At 39.2% G+C, this 25,335-nt stretch overlaps 3 protein-coding genes across 3 annotated transcripts; 1 reads left to right on the top strand and 2 right to left on the bottom strand.

Moving 5' to 3' along the window:
- Nucleotides 1-70: 70 nt before the first annotated feature.
- Nucleotides 71-2,709, bottom strand: LOC130677278 (arginine--tRNA ligase, cytoplasmic). The gene is made up of 4 exons (XM_057483976.1): nucleotides 2,647-2,709; nucleotides 2,403-2,546; nucleotides 2,110-2,341; nucleotides 71-2,038 (listed from the first exon to the last, which is right to left on the bottom strand). The coding sequence occupies exons 1-4, from the start codon at nucleotides 2,692-2,694 to the stop codon at nucleotides 441-443; spliced, it is 2,022 nt and encodes a 673-aa protein (XP_057339959.1). The 5' UTR covers nucleotides 2,695-2,709; the 3' UTR covers nucleotides 71-440.
- A 700-nt stretch (nucleotides 2,710-3,409) lies between these two features.
- Nucleotides 3,410-5,201, top strand: LOC130677028 (adenylate cyclase type 9-like; the record flags this gene model as incomplete). Its single annotated transcript, XM_057483545.1, has 2 exons — nucleotides 3,410-5,098; nucleotides 5,185-5,201. Coding segments are annotated over exons 1-2 (516 nt in total), but the record flags the coding sequence as incomplete, so codon positions are not given.
- A 2-nt stretch (nucleotides 5,202-5,203) lies between these two features.
- On the bottom strand, nucleotides 5,204-7,423 carry LOC130677258 (uncharacterized). The gene is made up of 6 exons (XM_057483943.1): nucleotides 7,239-7,423; nucleotides 6,073-6,277; nucleotides 5,916-5,999; nucleotides 5,685-5,839; nucleotides 5,461-5,623; nucleotides 5,204-5,400 (listed from the first exon to the last, which is right to left on the bottom strand). The coding sequence occupies exons 1-6, from the start codon at nucleotides 7,257-7,259 to the stop codon at nucleotides 5,321-5,323; spliced, it is 708 nt and encodes a 235-aa protein (XP_057339926.1). The 5' UTR covers nucleotides 7,260-7,423; the 3' UTR covers nucleotides 5,204-5,320.
- Between the last annotated feature and the right edge of the window lie 17,912 nt (nucleotides 7,424-25,335).

Here is a 25,335-nt window from a genome sequence, read left to right as displayed (position 1 = left end):
TTTAGTGGAAAAAACTGTTTTTTATGTTCAAAGGTTATTTTATAAATTAAAATAACAACAAATTATCTTAAAAAATTTTATTTTTACTTCACACTGTATAAATATTTTATTATTCACTTATTTCTTAATAATTAAACTACTGAGTTCATTTCATTTTTTTTTTAACAAAAGAAATTTCATTTTTATCAGTTGCGGAAAATAAACTTATCAGTTTATCAGATTCTTTGATAAAAAAAAGCAGACGACCGATTAATTACACAAAGGACTTAAGATTTCTTTGATTAAATTTTCTTATGTGTAATTCGCTGATAGAATAGAAAAATAATCGAACCTCTGCCATCTTTCGAGTCTTGTTCAATTGATGTTAAAAAAAATTCAAAATGTACAGTTATTAAAGTTGACATTCAATAGTTTAATCTGAGTACTGATTAACAAAAAAGTTACATTTTGGCAACAGGCTTCAATCCTAAAATAAAGAAACACTGTTCCAAAACAATAGCCGTGGCTTCGCATAACAAGATTCGGTTCATATTAACTTTAACAATTTCCCCGTTTTTATTTTTCTCGACGCAGTAACAATTGTCATAGAACTCACTGAAGGCGGTAGATATTTCATAGCAAAACTCGCAAAGTGGATGGAGGAACAAATCCTTGGTGATTTTCAGTAAAACATCTGGGAATTTAATCAAGACCTTTGCTAACTTCCATTCTTTTTCGTGCTCTAGTGAGATCGGGGTCGAGTCTACCGCCTGTTTTATTTGCTCCTCCGTGACGTTTGCAGCCCGGGCGATGGACCGTATCCTCGTCAGCTGATAGAGCAGATAGACCGCAGTGTTACCTTTGTCCTCAAGCATTTTATCAAATGAGAAAATGTACTCGTGGTTACGATTATGTGACAGGTCCGCGTACTTGATGCAGCCGTAGGCGACTGATTCCTGAGCAGCCTTCAGCTCTTCTGCGCTCAGCTCCTTGTCTCGGCCCTTTTCCTGAAGTTTGTCTAGCGCTCTCTTGAGCCCTTCGTCCAGCAAGTCTAGCAGCTTGATAGTGTCACCAGAACGAGTTTTGAATTTCTTTTTATCCTCACCCAAGACCACTCCGAAAGTCACGTGAGTCACTTTTCTGTCTGGTGTGAGTATGCCGGCGCGTCTTCCGCAGCTAAACAGCATCTGGAAGTGGACAGCTTGACCAGCATCAGTAACATAAATCAACCAGTCGCCATTCTCTACATGAAGACGGTGTTTCAAACACGCCATGTCCGAAGTGTCATAAGTAAAACCTCCGTCAGACTTAACAATCGTCAGTGGAATTCCAGTATTTGGTTTTTCGCCCCACATGATTTTACGTCCCTCGTCGTCTTCTAGCAGATTTCTCTCTTCCAAATCTTTCACCACTTCCTCCATCATCTTGTGGTAAAAGGATTCCCCACGTTCAATTATCGTAGCGTCAAGACGACGGTATAATTTGTCAAACTCTTTACGCGACACATCGCAAATCAATTGCCAGGCTTTAGTAATATCTGGATCACCAGCTTGTAATTTAACTACACATGCGTAGGCACGTTTCTTAAACTCCGGATCTTCATCAAAACGTTTCTTTGACTCTTTGTAGAAGCTCTGAAGGTCCGCTATCGGGGGCGAGGAAGTCACGTAGTCAGGAAACTTGTCCTGCAAATGCGCTATCAGCATTCCGAACTGCGTACCCCAGTCTCCCACGTGATTCAGTCTCAGCACATCGTGTCCCAGGTACTCCAGAAGACGGCATATGCTCTCGCCGATGATTGTCGACCGCAGATGGCCCACGTGCATCTCCTTAGCGATGTTGGGACTCGAAAAGTCAACAACAACTCGTAGTTTTTTAACCTCCGGCGGGAAGACACGACGCGACTTAACGACATTGCTCAAGATCGAGCGACTGTAGTCCCGACTAAGATAAATATTTATGAAACCAGGTCTTGCAACTTCTAGTTTTTCAATCAAAGGCGATGGACTGGTGTTGGAGATGATATTATTGGCAACGTCAAACGGATTTACTTTTACTCCTGCAGTAAATTTAATTAAATAAATCAGTAAATCCATCAACAACTCCTGTTCCTGGTAAATAAATAATTACCTGATGCTCCAAGCTGTTTAGACAGTGACATGGCACTGTTACATTGGTAATCTCCAAACTTGGGGTTACCAGATGCCGAGATAACAACCGGTGGATCAGGAATATCCGGATATGACTTTTTGATCGCTTGTAGAAATAATTCCTCCAGCTGGACACTGATACTGGGCATTTTGTGGTTCTCTCCCATGGTGTTATTTTTATCCGACTCTTTTTCACGTAACGATTCAACGTACTGAAAAATAAATAGAATAAAATAACTGGATCAATATTAAATGCGAATTTCCGGTGCTTACTCGTTTCATAACCGCAATCCGGTGCTTCAGTTTAGCATTCTCTTGAAGCAGTTCGCTGGCACCGAGAGTTTGCTCAGGAACTCGGGTCTGGACAGCGAGTTTCAGTTGCTCGATTTCATTTTTTAAATACTCTATCTCTTTTTCCTGAAAGTAAGACAAGATTATAACCTCAATATTTACTTTTGGCAGATTCTCTACACCAGAGTAAATTAAAAATAAATATTTTATTTTAAAAATATATTACCGCAATACTTGCACGTTCATTAAATTTATCTAAGCTGACTGATGACATATTGTACGAGATATCACAGCATATAAATTTTTTATACACGTGGATTTAATTGTATATATTTATATTCGGCCTGAGAAAAAGTACCCGGCTCGGTAAACTTCGGATTTTTACTTTTATAATTCGCGCGCGCTTAATTTGAATCACGAGTGTGAATGTAGCAGTCATCAGACAAATTTAAAGTTACAATTAAATAGAGTAAATAATAAAAAAAAATATTTATAAAAAAATGCACTTATTAATTTTTAAATTTTTTAAATGCGGAGATTTTAAATATCCTGATGAAAAAAGATTTTATATAACTGGTTACTCACATTTTCTATTGTTGTATATAAGAGTATTTTTCTGCTATATTTTTTCACGGGCTTTGTATAAATTAGAATATTAATGACGGCTGTATTTGTTTGTTATCAAAAAAAAATAAATATCTATGGATTAGAAAAATAATGAATGATATGTTTATTTAGTAGTATTTAAATTAATATTTTCTACAGCAATGTATTACTTTCATGATAATTATCTTAGTCAAAAATAATAATTAAAAGTATGAAAATAAATTAAATAAAAAGTTATTACAGGATTTAGAGTAAAGGGTTAAGGAATAAAATATAAATCCATCGGAAGTAATGGAAAAAACACTATTTTATTAGAAAAAAAATAAAAGAAATTCATTTATTGACAAATGGAAATAATTAATTTATGTTTAAATCCAATTTAACAAAAATCTAACGTTTTCTTTAGCTGTGCTTACTGCAAAAATTATTCGTGAATTTAACTGAATTATTTACTTTATCAAAAATTTTTTGGATCCAAAAAATATTTGTTAAATTGACAAAAGAAATTAAATTTCTCGGAATAAGGACTATTCTTTTAACGCAAAAATTTTTGTATGCTCCAACTATGAAAAAAAAGTTGATTAAACCAAGAGAAAAATTTCTTGTTTCTAGACAACGGCAATAGGAGTAGTTCGGTGCTCGCCACTAGACAGCGCCTACCATTTGTAGTGTCCCTGGTAAGATACTTATTTCAGAAGTATTATATTCTACCTTGAGAGCAATTCTGACCCCAATACTCTCCTGCTATATAACTGAATATCAAGTACTTCTTTGGATGGTCATCATTTTTGAAATCTTTTAGTGTGCTTGAATAACTCGATATAATAACTTAATTAATGAAATTATATTGAAAGTAAAAAATATATCAGACAACAAGATCTAATTTATTATTATAAATTTTGTCTAATAATAATAATAAAATATATAATTATGAATTGCGGTGTTTTTTAAACCAATGTTTTAGTTTCGTCGCGACGTCGTTAACGTCCCAACCAGATTGTCCTCTGCCGTTTCTAAAAATTGATTTATAATTAAAATTATTTAAAAACCAATACTTGTAATTTAAAACTTACCAATTAACAATTGCCACAGCCTGGGCCAGTGAGTGATGCTCTTGTAAGGCTTGTAATCGCGCCCCACAACCACGTCTTTGATTTGCAGGTCAAAAACGACGCTCATCAGGCCGTTGATAGGATGGTTTGGGGAACCATTTCTCAATAAATCAGCCTAAAGAATAAGAAAAGTAATTGAAAAGTTCACTTTTATTAAAATACTGCAGTTAATAATTACGTACTAGAGCGTTGAGCTCATCGGCATAGGCCAGAGCATGTTCTAGCCGATCGAGCTGCTCAATAGTAGAGACCGGAATATCGGAACGTACATCCGCAATTCGAGCAGCAGCCGCAACGGTGAATTCTTGGACTCCGTCTGCGATATCATCGACTCTTTCGAAAAAAAATTTTGATAATAAGTAAATACATCAAATAATTGCGAGCGAGAGGACTCACTGAAAAAGGGCTCGATACCTTCGAATAATACTGCAGACATCAGGTCGCTCTTCCGTCCGTTTAACATGCACTCGATGGAAGACGTCAGTATTTTGTTCGCCGACGTCGTCGGGTTCACGAGAATAAGTTCGAACAAAACGGCAGAGAAACTCGTTGACATTTTGAATGATTTGTTCGAGAGATTTGACGACCTCTGTGTCCAGCATGGCTGCGAAAAAATATCTACGCTTGGTGATTGTTATTATTGTGTCAGCGGGTGTCCGGAGCCGAGGTCAGTCCACGCGAGATGCTGCGTAGAAATGGGACTGGCGATGATCGAAGCCATCAATCAGTTCGATATCGAGAGGAGAGAAGGTGTCAACATGAGAGTTGGTGTCCACACTGGGACTGTGCTCTGTAGGATCGTTGGGACTAAGAGATTTAAATTTGACGTCTGGTCTAATGACGTTACTTTGGCTAATAAATTGGAGAGTACGGGAAAACCTGGAAGAGTTCATATCAGCGAGAAGACTTTCAGTTTCTTGGGCGATGAATATCTGACTGAGGAAGGTGATAACGTCAAGGGTAGGTAAATAGTCAACTGATATTTTTTTAGTTATAATAATTATTAAAAAAAAAAAATAACTAATTAATTATTATAATTTTTACAGGAATTAAGACTTACTGCATAATAATAATAATAATAATAATAATAATAATAATAATAATAATGATAATAATAATAATGACAATAATAAAAATAATAACCATAATAATAATGATAATAAAATTAAATTTAAAAAAAGATTATCGGTTCTTTCGGAACCAATGCCTCAGCTTGGTCTCGACCTCATCAGGGGCCCAATTGGATAGGTCCTCCACAGTGTCTAAAAATTGATTTGGAATTAAATATATTTATAAACAAATGATTGCAGTTCAAAACTTACCAACTAACAGTTGCCACAGCCTGGGCCAGTGACAAATGCTCCTCAGGGTTCGATAATCGCGCCCCGCCACGAAGTCTTTGATGTCGCGTCCGAAAGCGACGCTCATCAGACCGTGAACCTGGTGGGTCGGGTTGGCGTTCCACCCCGCCCTCAAAAGATCAGCCTAGAAAATAAAAAAAGAGATTAAAAAGTTTACTTTTATAATACTGCAGTTAATTACGTACGAGAGCTTGTCGCTGATCGGCGTGGCGTATTTCGCCTTCCAGAGCATCAAGCTGCCGGATCGTGGCAACCGGAATATCGAGAGGGACTCTGGGAACTCGAGCAGCAGCCGCAATGTTTAGGCCCTGCAACCCTGCAGCGATATTTTGTACTTGTTCTGAAAAAAAAAGTTTGATAATAAGTAAATACATCAAATAATTGTTGAGTATCCAGCAATTATTTGATGTACTTACGGGCAACTTGGGCCAGGATTTGATCACCGCCTGGTTGTTGGTGGGTCAGGCGGTCTCGAACCCAAACTGCATCTTCCAAAGTTGCTATAAAAAATATAAAACAATGTAGAAAAAAATTTAAAACATAAATGTAAAAACGTAAAAGAAAAATACTCACGACTTAGTGTCCTGGTCTCAAGGATACGGTCCCTGCGAGGGGGATGGGCACGGTTCCTATCGCGGTCCCATTGAACGACGTCATCATGGCTACGATAATGCACGTAGCCCGACGACGTCGTCCACACCCATGGGGCGACGACCCACCCACTATCGATGCGAAGCACCATAAAGACGTGGTGGCTGGGCACAATGGCAAAGTGTCGCTGCAAACAAATAAACAAAATAATCATATGATCCTGAAGTTAAAAACAGTTAACAATTTCCGGATTTTTTTTTCAACAAATCGATAACAAACAAATGGAAATCGGTTTAACAGTTGAACCTGCGGGCCAGCCCCAAACTTCTCGCTGTTTTCGTTTCCGTCGAAATCTGATCCCGCATTGAAGAATATGAGTTACTTAATAATAAATAGATATTTTATAATGAATGATGACTCAATGACGAATAAATCTATTTCACCCCGATTCAAAAAAATCAACTATATTTTTGTTTTTTTTTTTTTTTTTTTTCAAAGACACTCAGAAGTTCCAGTAGGATGAAAAAAAAGGCAGTTAACATTTCAGCCCTTAATATTAATGACGAGTACTCCCTGATTACGATTTTCTATTTCCCATTTAAATACCACGAAAAAAAAAAATTATGTTTGGAATTTCATAGATTTTGTTTATGACTAAAAATGAGATGTAATGTTTTTTTAAATGACAGCCACGGCAGCAGATACCACGTGCTTATAAAAGTATCCCAAGCGGCACAAAGAAAATTGATGACTTTATGTTTAATTTAATACGATGATTTGTTATCAGAAAATTAAGTGAAGCAATTGTTAACTTCAATTCAACAAAGACTCAACAAATTTTATTTGTGCCGCTTGGGAAACTGCAAAACAATTTGGCGCCTTTGATTTAAAAAAATGAAATGTGACGTCACAGACGCAAGATGGCGGTAGTTATTTGGTAACGTAACAAGTGTTGTTAATAAATAACACTTGTTATTAATAAATTGAATAGTTTGAAAATTCATAAACAGAAAAAAAATTCTATTATTCAAAAATTATAAAAATTTGAAGTAAATATTAACATATGAAAACTCGGATGAAGAAAAAATCATGCAAACATCCAGATGAAAACAATTAAAGCAAATTAGTAAATAAAATAAATAACTTACGTTTTGGTTATGACGATCCATAATTGCAAGAAAAATTACAAAGAAAAAAAAAATGGAAATGTCAGCGAAAATCGAAATAATGACAAACTAAAACTCCGAAGCTGTTAACTGCAGTTGACGGTGTTGTTTGTTGTTCAATTGAAATAAGAGTCGCGGGAACGAATCGACGACCTGTTGCTTGTTGTATGATCTGGCCGGTAGAGGAGCACAATGCTAATTGAGCAATGTTAGAATGCAGAGACATCAGCTAAGATGGGAAAACTCCAAAACAACGAAAAAAGCGCGCTAAGTTTAAGAAGCTAATTGTCTAGTGACGATTAAAATCAAATTTGGCAGATAGCAGATAGTGGAAACCCGAAATTTCAGCCTATTGATAAAAAATCCAAGATATTTCTGAAGACGCATGAACTATGAAATTCGAGTGAGGCAAACATAACATTGGAATTGATAAGAGAAAAAAAGAATCGGTATGAGTATGAATTTGTAACTTTGCTTCTGTTGGGAAAAACCCATGACAATATAAACGTTTTTTGTTCCTTATGATGTCTTCTAGTAGAAAAAACACAACAAAGTCCTGAGAAAAATTTATTGTTCAAGTTCGGACCCATTTGAGGGTCGGTGGACATGGGTGGACATGGGTGGAGATGGTTGAAGTGATTTTCTGCGAAGAGTGGCCTGTAACGTTGCTTCTGTTGGAAATAACCCATGACAATATTAACGTTTTTTGTTTCTTATGATGTCTTCTAGTAGAAAAAACACGACAAAGTCCTGAGAAAAATTTATTGTTCAAGTTCGGACCCATTTGAGGGTCGGTGGACATGGGTGGACATGGGTGGAGATGGTTGAAGTGATTTTCTGCGAAGAGTGGCCTGTAACTTTGCTCCTGTTGGAAATAACCCATGACAATATTAACGTTTTTTGTTCCTTATGATGTCTTCTAGTAGAAAAAACACAACAAAGTCCTGAGAAAAATTTATTGTTCAAGTTCGGACCCATTTGAGGGTCGGTGGACATGGGTGGACATGGGTGGAGATGGTTGAAGTGATTTTCTGCGAAGAGTGGCCTGTAACGTTGCTTCTGTTGGAAATAACCCATGACAATATTAACGTTTTTTGTTTCTTATGATGTCTTCTAGTAAAAAAAAACACGACAAAGTCCTGAGAAAAATTTATTGTTCAAGTTCGGACCCATTTGAGGGTCGGTGGACATGGGTGGACATGGGTGGAGATGGTTGAAGTGAATTTCTGCGAAGAGTGGCCTGTAACTTTGCTCCTGTTGGAAATAACCCATGACAATATTAACGTTTTTTGTTCCTTATGATGTCTTCTAGTAGAAAAAACACGACAAAGTCCTCAGAAAAATTTATTGTTCAAGTTCGGACCCATTTGAGGGTCGGTGGACATGGGTGGACATGGGTGGAGATGGTTGAAGTGATTTTCTGCGAAGAGTGGCCTGTAACTTTGCTCCTGTTGGAAATAACCCATGACAATATTAACGTTTTTTGTTCCTTATGATGTCTTCTAGTAGAAAAAACACAACAAAGTCCTGAGAAAAATTTATTGTTCAAGTTCGGACCCATTTGAGGGTCGGTGGACATGGGTGGACATGGGTGGAGATGGTTGAAGTGATTTTCTGCGAAGAGTGGCCTGTAACGTTGCTTCTGTTGGAAATAACCCATGACAATATTAACGTTTTTTGTTTCTTATGATGTCTTCTAGTAGAAAAAACACGACAAAGTCCTGAGAAAAATTTATTGTTCAAGTTCGGACCCATTTGAGGGTCGGTGGACATGGGTGGACATGGGTGGAGATGGTTGAAGTGATTTTCTGCGAAGAGTGGCCTGTAACTTTGCTCCTGTTGGAAATAACCCATGACAATATTAACGTTTTTTGTTCCTTATGATGTCTTCTAGTAGAAAAAACACAACAAAGTCCTGAGAAAAATTTATTGTTCAAGTTCGGACCCATTTGAGGGTCGGTGGACATGGGTGGACATGGGTGGAGATGGTTGAAGTGATTTTCTGCGAAGAGTGGCCTGTAACGTTGCTTCTGTTGGAAATAACCCATGACAATATTAACGTTTTTTGTTTCTTATGATGTCTTCTAGTAGAAAAAACACGACAAAGTCCTGAGAAAAATTTATTGTTCAAGTTCGGACCCATTTGAGGGTCGGTGGACATGGGTGGACATGGGTGGAGATGGTTGAAGTGATTTTCTGCGAAGAGTGGCCTGTAACTTTGCTCCTGTTGGAAATAACCCATGACAATATTAACGTTTTTTGTTCCTTATGATGTCTTCTAGTAGAAAAAACACAACAAAGTCCTGAGAAAAATTTATTGTTCAAGTTCGGACCCATTTGAGGGTCGGTGGACATGGGTGGACATGGGTGGAGATGGTTGAAGTGATTTTCTGCGAAGAGTGGCCTGTAACTTTGCTCCTGTTGGAAATAACCCATGACAATATTAACGTTTTTTGTTCCTTATGATGTCTTCTAGTAGAAAAAACACAACAAAGTCCTGAGAAAAATTTATTGTTCAAGTTCGGACCCATTTGAGGGTCGGTGGACATGGGTGGACATGGGTGGAGATGGTTGAAGTGATTTTCTGCGAAGAGTGGCCTGTAACGTTGCTTCTGTTGGAAATAACCCATGACAATATTAACGTTTTTTGTTTCTTATGATGTCTTCTAGTAAAAAAAAACACGACAAAGTCCTGAGAAAAATTTATTGTTCAAGTTCGGACCCATTTGAGGGTCGGTGGACATGGGTGGACATGGGTGGAGATGGTTGAAGTGAATTTCTGCGAAGAGTGGCCTGTAACTTTGCTCCTGTTGGAAATAACCCATGACAATATTAACGTTTTTTGTTCCTTATGATGTCTTCTAGTAGAAAAAACACGACAAAGTCCTCAGAAAAATTTATTGTTCAAGTTCGGACCCATTTGAGGGTCGGTGGACATGGGTGGACATGGGTGGAGATGGTTGAAGTGATTTTCTGCGAAGAGTGGCCTGTAACTTTGCTCCTGTTGGAAATAACCCATGACAATATTAACGTTTTTTGTTCCTTATGATGTCTTCTAGTAGAAAAAACACAACAAAGTCCTGAGAAAAATTTATTGTTCAAGTTCGGACCCATTTGAGGGTCGGTGGACATGGGTGGACATGGGTGGAGATGGTTGAAGTGATTTTCTGCGAAGAGTGGCCTGTAACGTTGCTTCTGTTGGAAATAACCCATGACAATATTAACGTTTTTTGTTTCTTATGATGTCTTCTAGTAGAAAAAACACGACAAAGTCCTGAGAAAAATTTATTGTTCAAGTTCGGACCCATTTGAGGGTCGGTGGACATGGGTGGACATGGGTGGAGATGGTTGAAGTGATTTTCTGCGAAGAGTGGCCTGTAACTTTGCTCCTGTTGGAAATAACCCATGACAATATTAACGTTTTTTGTTCCTTATGATGTCTTCTAGTAGAAAAAACACAACAAAGTCCTGAGAAAAATTTATTGTTCAAGTTCGGACCCATTTGAGGGTCGGTGGACATGGGTGGACATGGGTGGAGATGGTTGAAGTGATTTTCTGCGAAGAGTGGCCTGTAACGTTGCTCCTGTTGGAAATAACCCATGACAATATTAACGTTTTTTGTTCCTTATGATGTCTTCTAGTAGAAAAAACACAACAAAGTCCTGAGAAAAATTTATTGTTCAAGTTCGGACCCATTTGAGGGTCGGTGGACATGGGTGGACATGGGTGGAGATGGTTGAAGTGATTTTCTGCGAAGAGTGGCCTGTAACTTTGCTCCTGTTGGAAATAACCCATGACAATATTAACGTTTTTTGTTCCTTATGATGTCTTCTAGTAGAAAAAACACAACAAAGTCCTGAGAAAAATTTATTGTTCAAGTTCGGACCCATTTGAGGGTCGGTGGACATGGGTGGACATGGGTGGAGATGGTTGAAGTGATTTTCTGCGAAGAGTGGCCTGTAACGTTGCTTCTGTTGGAAATAACCCATGACAATATTAACGTTTTTTGTTTCTTATGATGTCTTCTAGTAAAAAAAAACACGACAAAGTCCTGAGAAAAATTTATTGTTCAAGTTCGGACCCATTTGAGGGTCGGTGGACATGGGTGGACATGGGTGGAGATGGTTGAAGTGAATTTCTGCGAAGAGTGGCCTGTAACTTTGCTCCTGTTGGAAATAACCCATGACAATATTAACGTTTTTTGTTCCTTATGATGTCTTCTAGTAGAAAAAACACGACAAAGTCCTCAGAAAAATTTATTGTTCAAGTTCGGACCCATTTGAGGGTCGGTGGACATGGGTGGACATGGGTGGAGATGGTTGAAGTGATTTTCTGCGAAGAGTGGCCTGTAACTTTGCTCCTGTTGGAAATAACCCATGACAATATTAACGTTTTTTGTTCCTTATGATGTCTTCTAGTAGAAAAAACACAACAAAGTCCTGAGAAAAATTTATTGTTCAAGTTCGGACCCATTTGAGGGTCGGTGGACATGGGTGGACATGGGTGGAGATGGTTGAAGTGATTTTCTGCGAAGAGTGGCCTGTAACGTTGCTTCTGTTGGAAATAACCCATGACAATATTAACGTTTTTTGTTTCTTATGATGTCTTCTAGTAGAAAAAACACGACAAAGTCCTGAGAAAAATTTATTGTTCAAGTTCGGACCCATTTGAGGGTCGGTGGACATGGGTGGACATGGGTGGAGATGGTTGAAGTGATTTTCTGCGAAGAGTGGCCTGTAACTTTGCTCCTGTTGGAAATAACCCATGACAATATTAACGTTTTTTGTTCCTTATGATGTCTTCTAGTAGAAAAAACACAACAAAGTCCTGAGAAAAATTTATTGTTCAAGTTCGGACCCATTTGAGGGTCGGTGGACATGGGTGGACATGGGTGGAGATGGTTGAAGTGATTTTCTGCGAAGAGTGGCCTGTAACTTTGCTCCTGTTGGAAATAACCCATGACAATATTAACGTTTTTTGTTCCTTATGATGTCTTCTAGTAGAAAAAACACAACAAAGTCCTGAGAAAAATTTATTGTTCAAGTTCGGACCCATTTGAGGGTCGGTGGACATGGGTGGACATGGGTGGAGATGGTTGAAGTGATTTTCTGCGAAGAGTGGCCTGTAACGTTGCTTCTGTTGGAAATAACCCATGACAATATTAACGTTTTTTGTTTCTTATGATGTCTTCTAGTAAAAAAAAACACGACAAAGTCCTGAGAAAAATTTATTGTTCAAGTTCGGACCCATTTGAGGGTCGGTGGACATGGGTGGACATGGGTGGAGATGGTTGAAGTGAATTTCTGCGAAGAGTGGCCTGTAACTTTGCTCCTGTTGGAAATAACCCATGACAATATTAACGTTTTTTGTTCCTTATGATGTCTTCTAGTAGAAAAAACACGACAAAGTCCTCAGAAAAATTTATTGTTCAAGTTCGGACCCATTTGAGGGTCGGTGGACATGGGTGGACATGGGTGGAGATGGTTGAAGTGATTTTCTGCGAAGAGTGGCCTGTAACTTTGCTCCTGTTGGAAATAACCCATGACAATATTAACGTTTTTTGTTCCTTATGATGTCTTCTAGTAGAAAAAACACAACAAAGTCCTGAGAAAAATTTATTGTTCAAGTTCGGACCCATTTGAGGGTCGGTGGACATGGGTGGACATGGGTGGAGATGGTTGAAGTGATTTTCTGCGAAGAGTGGCCTGTAACGTTGCTTCTGTTGGAAATAACCCATGACAATATTAACGTTTTTTGTTTCTTATGATGTCTTCTAGTAGAAAAAACACGACAAAGTCCTGAGAAAAATTTATTGTTCAAGTTCGGACCCATTTGAGGGTCGGTGGACATGGGTGGACATGGGTGGAGATGGTTGAAGTGATTTTCTGCGAAGAGTGGCCTGTAACTTTGCTCCTGTTGGAAATAACCCATGACAATATTAACGTTTTTTGTTCCTTATGATGTCTTCTAGTAGAAAAAACACAACAAAGTCCTGAGAAAAATTTATTGTTCAAGTTCGGACCCATTTGAGGGTCGGTGGACATGGGTGGACATGGGTGGAGATGGTTGAAGTGATTTTCTGCGAAGAGTGGCCTGTAACTTTGCTCCTGTTGGAAATAACCCATGACAATATTAACGTTTTTTGTTCCTTATGATGTCTTCTAGTAGAAAAAACACAACAAAGTCCTGAGAAAAATTTATTGTTCAAGTTCGGACCCATTTGAGGGTCGGTGGACATGGGTGGACATGGGTGGAGATGGTTGAAGTGATTTTCTGCGAAGAGTGGCCTGTAACGTTGCTTCTGTTGGAAATAACCCATGACAATATTAACGTTTTTTGTTTCTTATGATGTCTTCTAGTAAAAAAAAACACGACAAAGTCCTGAGAAAAATTTATTGTTCAAGTTCGGACCCATTTGAGGGTCGGTGGACATGGGTGGACATGGGTGGAGATGGTTGAAGTGAATTTCTGCGAAGAGTGGCCTGTAACTTTGCTCCTGTTGGAAATAACCCATGACAATATTAACGTTTTTTGTTCCTTATGATGTCTTCTAGTAGAAAAAACACGACAAAGTCCTCAGAAAAATTTATTGTTCAAGTTCGGACCCATTTGAGGGTCGGTGGACATAGGTGGACATGGGTGGAGATGGTTGAAGTGATTTTCTGCGAAGAGTGGCCTGTAACTTTGCTCCTGTTGGAAATAACCCATGACAATATTAACGTTTTTTGTTCCTTATGATGTCTTCTAGTAGAAAAAACACAACAAAGTCCTGAGAAAAATTTATTGTTCAAGTTCGGACCCATTTGAGGGTCGGTGGACATGGGTGGACATGGGTGGAGATGGTTGAAGTGATTTTCTGCGAAGAGTGGCCTGTAACTTTGCTCCTGTTGGAAATAACCCATGACAATATTAACGTTTTTTGTTCCTTATGATGTCTTCTAGTAGAAAAAACACAACAAAGTCCTGAGAAAAATTTATTGTTCAAGTTCGGACCCATTTGAGGGTCGGTGGACATGGGTGGACATGGGTGGAGATGGTTGAAGTGATTTTCTGCGAAGAGTGGCCTGTAACGTTGCTTCTGTTGGAAATAACCCATGACAATATTAACGTTTTTTGTTTCTTATGATGTCTTCTAGTAAAAAAAAACACGACAAAGTCCTGAGAAAAATTTATTGTTCAAGTTCGGACCCATTTGAGGGTCGGTGGACATGGGTGGACATGGGTGGAGATGGTTGAAGTGAATTTCTGCGAAGAGTGGCCTGTAACTTTGCTCCTGTTGGAAATAACCCATGACAATATTAACGTTTTTTGTTCCTTATGATGTCTTCTAGTAGAAAAAACACGACAAAGTCCTCAGAAAAATTTATTGTTCAAGTTCGGACCCATTTGAGGGTCGGTGGACATGGGTGGACATGGGTGGAGATGGTTGAAGTGATTTTCTGCGAAGAGTGGCCTGTAACTTTGCTCCTGTTGGAAATAACCCATGACAATATTAACGTTTTTTGTTCCTTATGATGTCTTCTAGTAGAAAAAACACAACAAAGTCCTGAGAAAAATTTATTGTTCAAGTTCGGACCCATTTGAGGGTCGGTGGACATGGGTGGACATGGGTGGAGATGGTTGAAGTGATTTTCTGCGAAGAGTGGCCTGTAACGTTGCTTCTGTTGGAAATAACCCATGACAATATTAACGTTTTTTGTTTCTTATGATGTCTTCTAGTAAAAAAAAACACGACAAAGTCCTGAGAAAAATTTATTGTTCAAGTTCGGACCCATTTGAGGGTCGGTGGACATGGGTGGACATGGGTGGAGATGGTTGAAGTGAATTTCTGCGAAGAGTGGCCTGTAACTTTGCTCCTGTTGGAAATAACCCATGACAATATTAACGTTTTTTGTTCCTTATGATGTCTTCTAGTAGAAAAAACACGACAAAGTCCTCAGAAAAATTTATTGTTCAAGTTCGGACCCATTTGAGGGTCGGTGGACATGGGTGGACATGGGTGGAGATGGTTGAAGTGATTTTCTGCGAAGAGTGGCCTGTAACTTTGCTCCTGTTGGAAATAACCCATGACAATATTAACGTTTTTTGTTCCTTATGATGTCTTCTAGTAGAAAAAACACAACAAAGTCCTGAGAAAAATTTATTGTTCAAGTTCGGACCCATTTGAGGGTCGGTGGACATGGGTGGACATGGGTGGAGATGGTTGAAGTGATTTTCTGCGAAGAGTGGCCTGTAACTTTGCTCCTGTTGGAAATAACCCATGACAATATTAACGTTTTTTGTTTCTTATGATGTCTTCTAGTAGAAAAAACACGACAAAGTCCTGAGAAAAATTTATTGTTCAAGTTCGGACCCATTTGAGGGTCGGTGGACATGGGTGGACATGGGTGGAGATGGTTGAAGTGATTTTCTGCGAAGAGTGGCCTGTAACGTTGCTTCTGTTGGAAATAACCCATGACAATATTAACGTTTTTTGTTTCTTATGATGTCTTCTAGTAGAAAAAACACGACAAAGTCCTGAGAAAAATTTATTGTTCAAGTTCGGACCCATTTGAGGGTCGGTGGACATGGGTGGACATGGGTGGAGATGGTTGAAGTGATTTTCTGCGAAGAGTGGCCTGTAACGTTGCTCCTGTTGGAAATAACCCATGACAATATTAACGTTTTTTGTTCCTTATGATGTCTTCTAGTAGAAAAAACACAACAAAGTCCTGAGAAAAATTTATTGTTCAAGTTCGGACCCATTTGAGGGTCGGTGGACATGGGTGGACATGGGTGGAGATGGTTGAAGTGATTTTCTGCGAAGAGTGGCCTGTAACGTTGCTTCTGTTGGAAATAACCCATGACAATATTAACGTTTTTTGTTTCTTATGATGTCTTCTAGTAAAAAAAAACACGACAAAGTCCTGAGAAAAATTTATTGTTCAAGTTCGGACCCATTTGAGGGTCGGTGGACATGGGTGGACATGGGTGGAGATGGTTGAAGTGAATTTCTGCGAAGAGTGGCCTGTAACTTTGCTCCTGTTGGAAATAACCCATGACAATATTAACGTTTTTTGTTCCTTATGATGTCTTCTAGTAGAAAAAACACAACAAAGTCCTGAGAAAAATTTATTGTTCAAGTTCGGACCCATTTGAGGGTCGGTGGACATGGGTGGACATGGGTGGAGATGGTTGAAGTGATTTTCTGCGAAGAGTGGCCTGTAACTTTGCTCCTGTTGGAAATAACCCATGACAATATTAACGTTTTTTGTTCCTTATGATGTCTTCTAGTAGAAAAAACACAACAAAGTCCTGAGAAAAATTTATTGTTCAAGTTCGGACCCATTTGAGGGTCGGTGGACATGGGTGGACATGGGTGGAGATGGTTGAAGTGATTTTCTGCGAAGAGTGGCCTGTAACTTTGCTCCTGTTGGAAATAACCCATGACAATATTAACGTTTTTTGTTCCTTATGATGTCTTCTAGTAGAAAAAACACAACAAAGTCCTGAGAAAAATTTATTGTTCAAGTTCGGACCCATTTGAGGGTCGGTGGACATGGGTGGACATGGGTGGAGATGGTTGAAGTGATTTTCTGCGAAGAGTGGCCTGTAACTTTGCTCCTGTTGGAAATAACCCATGACAATATTAACGTTTTTTGTTCCTTATGATGTCTTCTAGTAGAAAAAACACAACAAAGTCCTGAGAAAAATTTATTGTTCAAGTTCGGACCCATTTGAGGGTCGGTGGACATGGGTGGACATGGGTGGAGATGGTTGAAGTGATTTTCTGCGAAGAGTGGCCTGTAACGTTGCTTCTGTTGGAAATAACCCATGACAATATTAACGTTTTTTGTTTCTTATGATGTCTTCTAGTAGAAAAAACACAACAAAGTCCTGAGAAAAATTTATTGTTCAAGTTCGGACCCATTTGAGGGTCGGTGGACATGGGTGGACATGGGTGGAGATGGTTGAAGTGATTTTCTGCGAAGAGTGGCCTGTAACGTTGCTTCTGTTGGAAATAACCCATGACAATATTAACGTTTTTTGTTTCTTATGATGTCTTCTAGTAAAAAAAAACACGACAAAGTCCTGAGAAAAATTTATTGTTCAAGTTCGGACCCATTTGAGGGTCGGTGGACATGGGTGGACATGGGTGGAGATGGTTGAAGTGAATTTCTGCGAAGAGTGGCCTGTAACTTTGCTCCTGTTGGAAATAACCCATGACAATATTAACGTTTTTTGTTCCTTATGATGTCTTCTAGTAGAAAAAACACGACAAAGTCCTCAGAAAAATTTATTGTTCAAGTTCGGACCCATTTGAGGGTCGGTGGACATGGGTGGACATGGGTGGAGATGGTTGAAGTGATTTTCTGCGAAGAGTGGCCTGTAACTTTGCTCCTGTTGGAAATAACCCATGACAATATTAACGTTTTTTGTTCCTTATGATGTCTTCTAGTAGAAAAAACACAACAAAGTCCTGAGAAAAATTTATTGTTCAAGTTCGGACCCATTTGAGGGTCGGTGGACATGGGTGGACATGGGTGGAGATGGTTGAAGTGATTTTCTGCGAAGAGTGGCCTGTAACTTTGCTCCTGTTGGAAATAACCCATGACAATATTAACGTTTTTTGTTCCTTATGATGTCTTCTAGTAGAAAAAACACAACAAAGTCCTGAGAAAAATTTATTGTTCAAGTTCGGACCCATTTGAGGGTCGGTGGACATGGGTGGACATGGGTGGAGATGGTTGAAGTGATTTTCTGCGAAGAGTGGCCTGTAACTTTGCTCCTGTTGGAAATAACCCATGACAATATTGACGTTTTTTGTTCCTTATGATGTCTTCTAGTAGAAAAAACACAACAAAGTCCTGAGAAAAATTTATTGTTCAAGTTCGGACCCATTTGAGGGTCGGTGGACATGGGTGGACATGGGTGGAGATGGTTGAAGTGATTTTCTGCGAAGAGTGGCCTGTAACGTTGCTTCTGTTGGAAATAACCCATGACAATATTAACGTTTTTTGTTTCTTATGATGTCTTCTAGTAGAAAAAACACGACAAAGTCCTGAGAAAAATTTATTGTTCAAGTTCGGACCCATTTGAGGGTCGGTGGACATGGGTGGACATGGGTGGAGATGGTTGAAGTGATTTTCTGCGAAGAGTGGCCTGTAACGTTGCTTCTGTTGGAAATAACCCATGACAATATTAACGTTTTTTGTTTCTTATGATGTCTTCTAGTAGAAAAAACACGACAAAGTCCTGAGAAAAATTTATTGTTCAAGTTCGGACCCATTTGAGGGTCGGTGGACATGGGTGGACATGGGTGGAGATGGTTGAAGTGATTTTCTGCGAAGAGTGGCCTGTAACTTTGCTCCTGTTGGAAATAACCCATGACAATATTAACGTTTTTTGTTCCTTATGATGTCTTCTAGTAGAAAAAACACAACAAAGTCCTGAGAAAAATTTATTGTTCAAGTTCGGACCCATTTGAGGGTCGGTGGACATGGGTGGACATGGGTGGAGATGGTTGAAGTGATTTTCTGCGAAGAGTGGCCTGTAACGTTGCTTCTGTTGGAAATAACCCATGACAATATTAACGTTTTTTGTTCCTTATGATGTCTTCTAGTAGAAAAAACACAACAAAGTCCTGAGAAAAATTTATTGTTCAAGTTCGGACCCATTTGAGGGTCGGTGGACATGGGTGGACATGGGTGGAGATGGTTGAAGTGATTTTCTGCGAAGAGTGGCCTGTAACGTTGCTTCTGTTGGAAATAACCCATGACAATATTAACGTTTTTTGTTTCTTATGATGTCTTCTAGTAAAAAAAAACACGACAAAGTCCTGAGAAAAATTTATTGTTCAAGTTCGGACCCATTTGAGGGTCGGTGGACATGGGTGGACATGGGTGGAGATGGTTGAAGTGAATTTCTGCGAAGAGTGGCCTGTAACTTTGCTCCTGTTGGAAATAACCCATGACAATATTAACGTTTTTTGTTCCTTATGATGTCTTCTAGTAGAAAAAACACGACAAAGTCCTCAGAAAAATTTATTGTTCAAGTTCGGACCCATTTGAGGGTCGGTGGACATGGGTGGACATGGGTGGAGATGGTTGAAGTGATTTTCTGCGAAGAGTGGCCTGTAACTTTGCTCCTGTTGGAAATAACCCATGACAATATTAACGTTTTTTGTTCCTTATGATGTCTTCTAGTAGAAAAAACACAACAAAGTCCTGAGAAAAATTTATTGTTCAAGTTCGGACCCATTTGAGGGTCGGTGGACATGGGTGGACATGGGTGGAGATGGTTGAAGTGATTTTCTGCGAAGAGTGGCCTGTAACTTTGCTCCTGTTGGAAATAACCCATGACAATATTAACGTTTTTTGTTCCTTATGATGTCTTCTAGTAGAAAAAACACGACAAAGTCCTGAGAAAAATTTATTGTTCAAGTTCGGACCCATTTGAGGGTCGGTGGACGTGGGTGGACATGGGTGGAGATGGTTGAATTGATTTTCTGCGAAGAGTGGCCTGTAACTTTGCTCCTGTTGGAAATAACCCATGACAATATTAACGTTTTTTGTTCCTTATGATGTCTTCTAGTAGAAAAAACACAACAAAGTCCTGAGAAAAATTTATTGTTCAAGTTCGGACCCATTTGAGGGTCGGTGGACATGGGTGGACATGGGTGGAGATGGTTGAAGTGATTTTCTGCGAAGAGTGGCCTGTAACTTTGCTCCTGTTGGAAATAACCCATGACAATATTAACGTTTTTTGTTTCTTATGATGTCTTCTAGTAGAAAAAACACAACAAAGTCCTGAGAAAAATTTATTGTTCAAGTTCGGACCCATTTGAGGGTCGGTGGACATGGGTGGACATGGGTGGAGATGGTTGAAGTGATTTTCTGCGAAGAGTGGCCTGTAACTTTGCTCCTGTTGGAAATAACCCATGACAATATTAACGTTTTTTGTTCCTTATGATGTCTTCTAGTAGAAAAAACACAACAAAGTCCTGAGAAAAATTTATTGTTCAAGTTCGGACCCATTTGAGGGTCGGTGGACATGGGTGGACATGGGTGGAGATGGTTGAAGTGATTTTCTGCGAAGAGTGGCCTGTAACGTTGCTTCTGTTGGAAATAACCCATGACAATATTAACGTTTTTTGTTTCTTATGATGTCTTCTAGTAAAAAAAAACACGACAAAGTCCTGAGAAAAATTTATTGTTCAAGTTCGGACCCATTTGAGGGTCGGTGGACATGGGTGGACATGGGTGGAGATGGTTGAAGTGAATTTCTGCGAAGAGTGGCCTGTAACTTTGCTCCTGTTGGAAATAACCCATGACAATATTAACGTTTTTTGTTCCTTATGATGTCTTCTAGTAGAAAAAACACGACAAAGTCCTCAGAAAAATTTATTGTTCAAGTTCGGACCCATTTGAGGGTCGGTGGACATGGGTGGACATGGGTGGAGATGGTTGAAGTGATTTTCTGCGAAGAGTGGCCTGTAACTTTGCTCCTGTTGGAAATAACCCATGACAATATTAACGTTTTTTGTTCCTTATGATGTCTTCTAGTAGAAAAAACACAACAAAGTCCTGAGAAAAATTTATTGTTCAAGTTCGGACCCATTTGAGGGTCGGTGGACATGGGTGGACATGGGTGGAGATGGTTGAAGTGATTTTCTGCGAAGAGTGGCCTGTAACTTTGCTCCTGTTGGAAATAACCCATGACAATATTAACGTTTTTTGTTCCTTATGATGTCTTCTAGTAGAAAAAACACAACAAAGTCCTGAGAAAAATTTATTGTTCAAGTTCGGACCCATTTGAGGGTCGGTGGACATGGGTGGACATGGGTGGAGATGGTTGAAGTGATTTTCTGCGAAGAGTGGCCTGTAACTTTGCTCCTGTTGGAAATAACCCATGACAATATTAACGTTTTTTGTTCCTTATGATGTCTTCTAGTAGAAAAAACACAACAAAGTCCTGAGAAAAATTTATTGTTCAAGTTCGGACCCATTTGAGGGTCGGTGGACATGGGTGGACATGGGTGGAGATGGTTGAAGTGATTTTCTGCGAAGAGTGGCCTGTAACGTTGCTTCTGTTGGAAATAACCCATGACAATATTAACGTTTTTTGTTTCTTATGATGTCTTCTAGTAAAAAAAAACACGACAAAGTCCTGAGAAAAATTTATTGTTCAAGTTCGGACCCATTTGAGGGTCGGTGGACATGGGTGGACATGGGTGGAGATGGTTGAAGTGAATTTCTGCGAAGAGTGGCCTGTAACTTTGCTCCTGTTGGAAATAACCCATGACAATATTAACGTTTTTTGTTCCTTATGATGTCTTCTAGTAGAAAAAACACGACAAAGTCCTCAGAAAAATTTATTGTTCAAGTTCGGACCCATTTGAGGGTCGGTGGACATGGGTGGACATGGGTGGAGATGGTTGAAGTGATTTTCTGCGAAGAGTGGCCTGTAACTTTGCTCCTGTTGGAAATAACCCATGACAATATTAACGTTTTTTGTTCCTTATGATGTCTTCTAGTAGAAAAAACACAACAAAGTCCTGAGAAAAATTTATTGTTCAAGTTCGGACCCATTTGAGGGTCGGTGGACATGGGTGGACATGGGTGGAGATGGTTGAAGTGATTTTCTGCGAAGAGTGGCCTGTAACGTTGCTTCTGTTGGAAATAACCCATGACAATATTAACGTTTTTTGTTTCTTATGATGTCTTCTAGTAGAAAAAACACGACAAAGTCCTGAGAAAAATTTATTGTTCAAGTTCGGACCCATTTGAGGGTCGGTGGACATGGGTGGACATGGGTGGAGATGGTTGAAGTGATTTTCTGCGAAGAGTGGCCTGTAACTTTGCTCCTGTTGGAAATAACCCATGACAATATTAACGTTTTTTGTTCCTTATGATGTCTTCTAGTAGAAAAAACACAACAAAGTCCTGAGAAAAATTTATTGTTCAAGTTCGGACCCATTTGAGGGTCGGTGGACATGGGTGGACATGGGTGGAGATGGTTGAAGTGATTTTCTGCGAAGAGTGGCCTGTAACTTTGCTCCTGTTGGAAATAACCCATGACAATATTAACGTTTTTTGTTCCTTATGATGTCTTCTAGTAGAAAAAACACAACAAAGTCCTGAGAAAAATTTATTGTTCAAGTTCGGACCCATTTGAGGGTCGGTGGACATGGGTGGACATGGGTGGAGATGGTTGAAGTGATTTTCTGCGAAGAGTGGCCTGTAACTTTGCTCCTGTTGGAAATAACCCATGACAATATTAACGTTTTTTGTTCCTTATGATGTCTTCTAGTAGAAAAAACACAACAAAGTCCTGAGAAAAATTTATTGTTCAAGTTCGGACCCATTTGAGGGTCGGTGGACATGGGTGGACATGGGTGGAGATGGTTGAAGTGATTTTCTGCGAAGAGTGGCCTGTAACGTTGCTTCTGTTGGAAATAACCCATGACAATATTAACGTTTTTTGTTTCTTATGATGTCTTCTAGTAGAAAAAACACGACAAAGTCCTGAGAAAAATTTATTGTTCAAGTTCGGACCCATTTGAGGGTCGGTGGACATGGGTGGACATGGGTGGAGATGGTTGAAGTGATTTTCTGCGAAGAGTGGCCTGTAACTTTGCTCCTGTTGGAAATAACCCATGACAATATTAACGTTTTTTGTTCCTTATGATGTCTTCTAGTAGAAAAAACACAACAAAGTCCTGAGAAAAATTTATTGTTCAAGTTCGGACCCATTTGAGGGTCGGTGGACATGGGTGGACATGGGTGGAGATGGTTGAAGTGATTTTCTGCGAAGAGTGGCCTGTAACTTTGCTCCTGTTGGAAATAACCCATGACAATATTAACGTTTTTTGTTCCTTATGATGTCTTCTAGTAGAAAAAACACAACAAAGTCCTGAGAAAAATTTATTGTTCAAGTTCGGACCCATTTGAGGGTCGGTGGACATGGGTGGACATGGGTGGAGATGGTTGAAGTGATTTTCTGCGAAGAGTGGCCTGTAACGTTGCTTCTGTTGGAAATAACCCATGACAATATTAACGTTTTTTGTTTCTTATGATGTCTTCTAGTAAAAAAAAACACGACAAAGTCCTGAGAAAAATTTATTGTTCAAGTTCGGACCCATTTGAGGGTCGGTGGACATGGGTGGACATGGGTGGAGATGGTTGAAGTGAATTTCTGCGAAGAGTGGCCTGTAACTTTGCTCCTGTTGGAAATAACCCATGACAATATTAACGTTTTTTGTTCCTTATGATGTCTTCTAGTAGAAAAAACACGACAAAGTCCTCAGAAAAATTTATTGTTCAAGTTCGGACCCATTTGAGGGTCGGTGGACATGGGTGGACATGGGTGGAGATGGTTGAAGTGATTTTCTGCGAAGAGTGGCCTGTAACTTTGCTCCTGTTGGAAATAACCCATGACAATATTAACGTTTTTTGTTCCTTATGATGTCTTCTAGTAGAAAAAACACAACAAAGTCCTGAGAAAAATTTATTGTTCAAGTTCGGACCCATTTGAGGGTCGGTGGACATGGGTGGACATGGGTGGAGATGGTTGAAGTGATTTTCTGCGAAGAGTGGCCTGTAACTTTGCTCCTGTTGGAAATAACCCATGACAATATTAACGTTTTTTGTTCCTTATGATGTCTTCTAGTAGAAAAAACACAACAAAGTCCTGAGAAAAATTTATTGTTCAAGTTCGGACCCATTTGAGGGTCGGTGGACATGGGTGGACATGGGTGGAGATGGTTGAAGTGATTTTCTGCGAAGAGTGGCCTGTAACGTTGCTTCTGTTGGAAATAACCCATGACAATATTAACGTTTTTTGTTTCTTATGATGTCTTCTAGTAAAAAAAAACACGACAAAGTCCTGAGAAAAATTTATTGTTCAAGTTCGGACCCATTTGAGGGTCGGTGGACATGGGTGGACATGGGTGGAGATGGTTGAAGTGAATTTCTGCGAAGAGTGGCCTGTAACTTTGCTCCTGTTGGAAATAACCCATGACAATATTAACGTTTTTTGTTCCTTATGATGTCTTCTAGTAGAAAAAACACGACAAAGTCCTCAGAAAAATTTATTGTTCAAGTTCGGACCCATTTGAGGGTCGGTGGACATGGGTGGACATGGGTGGAGATGGTTGAAGTGATTTTCTGCGAAGAGTGGCCTGTAACTTTGCTCCTGTTGGAAATAACCCATGACAATATTAACGTTTTTTGTTCCTTATGATGTCTTCTAGTAAAAAAAAACACGACAAAGTCCTGAGAAAAATTTATTGTTCAAGTTCGGACCCATTTGAGGGTCGGTGGACATGGGTGGACATGGGTGGAGATGGTTGAAGTGAATTTCTGCGAAGAGTGGCCTGTAACTTTGCTCCTGTTGGAAATAACCCATGACAATATTAACGTTTTTTGTTCCTTATGATGTCTTCTAGTAGAAAAAACACGACAAAGTCCTCAGAAAAATTTATTGTTCAAGTTCGGACCCATTTGAGGGTCGGTGGACATGGGTGGACATGGGTGGAGATGGTTGAAGTGATTTTCTGCGAAGAGTGGCCTGTAACTTTGCTCCTGTTGGAAATAACCCATGACAATATTAACGTTTTTTGTTCCTTATGATGTCTTCTAGTAAAAAAAAACACGACAAAGTCCTGAGAAAAATTTATTGTTCAAGTTCGGACCCATTTGAGGGTCGGTGGACATGGGTGGACATGGGTGGAGATGGTTGAAGTGAATTTCTGCGAAGAGTGGCCTGTAACTTTGCTCCTGTTGGAAATAACCCATGACAATATTAACGTTTTTTGTTCCTTATGATGTCTTCTAGTAGAAAAAACACGACAAAGTCCTCAGAAAAATTTATTGTTCAAGTTCGGACCCATTTGAGGGTCGGTGGACATGGGTGGACATGGGTGGAGATGGTTGAAGTGACTTTCTACGAAGAGTGGCCTGCAACTTTGCTTCTGTTGGGAATAACCGATAATTTGCCTTACATTTTTATTTCATAATTTATGTTATTCATGTATATTTATTTTAATAAACTTCACACAAATGACAATCTTGAGTTTCCAAAGCTCAATAATGCGTGA

This window comes from Microplitis mediator, chromosome 11, assembly GCF_029852145.1.
Source record: "Microplitis mediator isolate UGA2020A chromosome 11, iyMicMedi2.1, whole genome shotgun sequence".
Lineage (NCBI taxonomy): Eukaryota > Metazoa > Arthropoda > Insecta > Hymenoptera > Braconidae > Microplitis > Microplitis mediator.
Note: the sequence above shows the minus strand (reverse complement) of the source record. Positions and strands in the feature narration are given on the sequence as shown.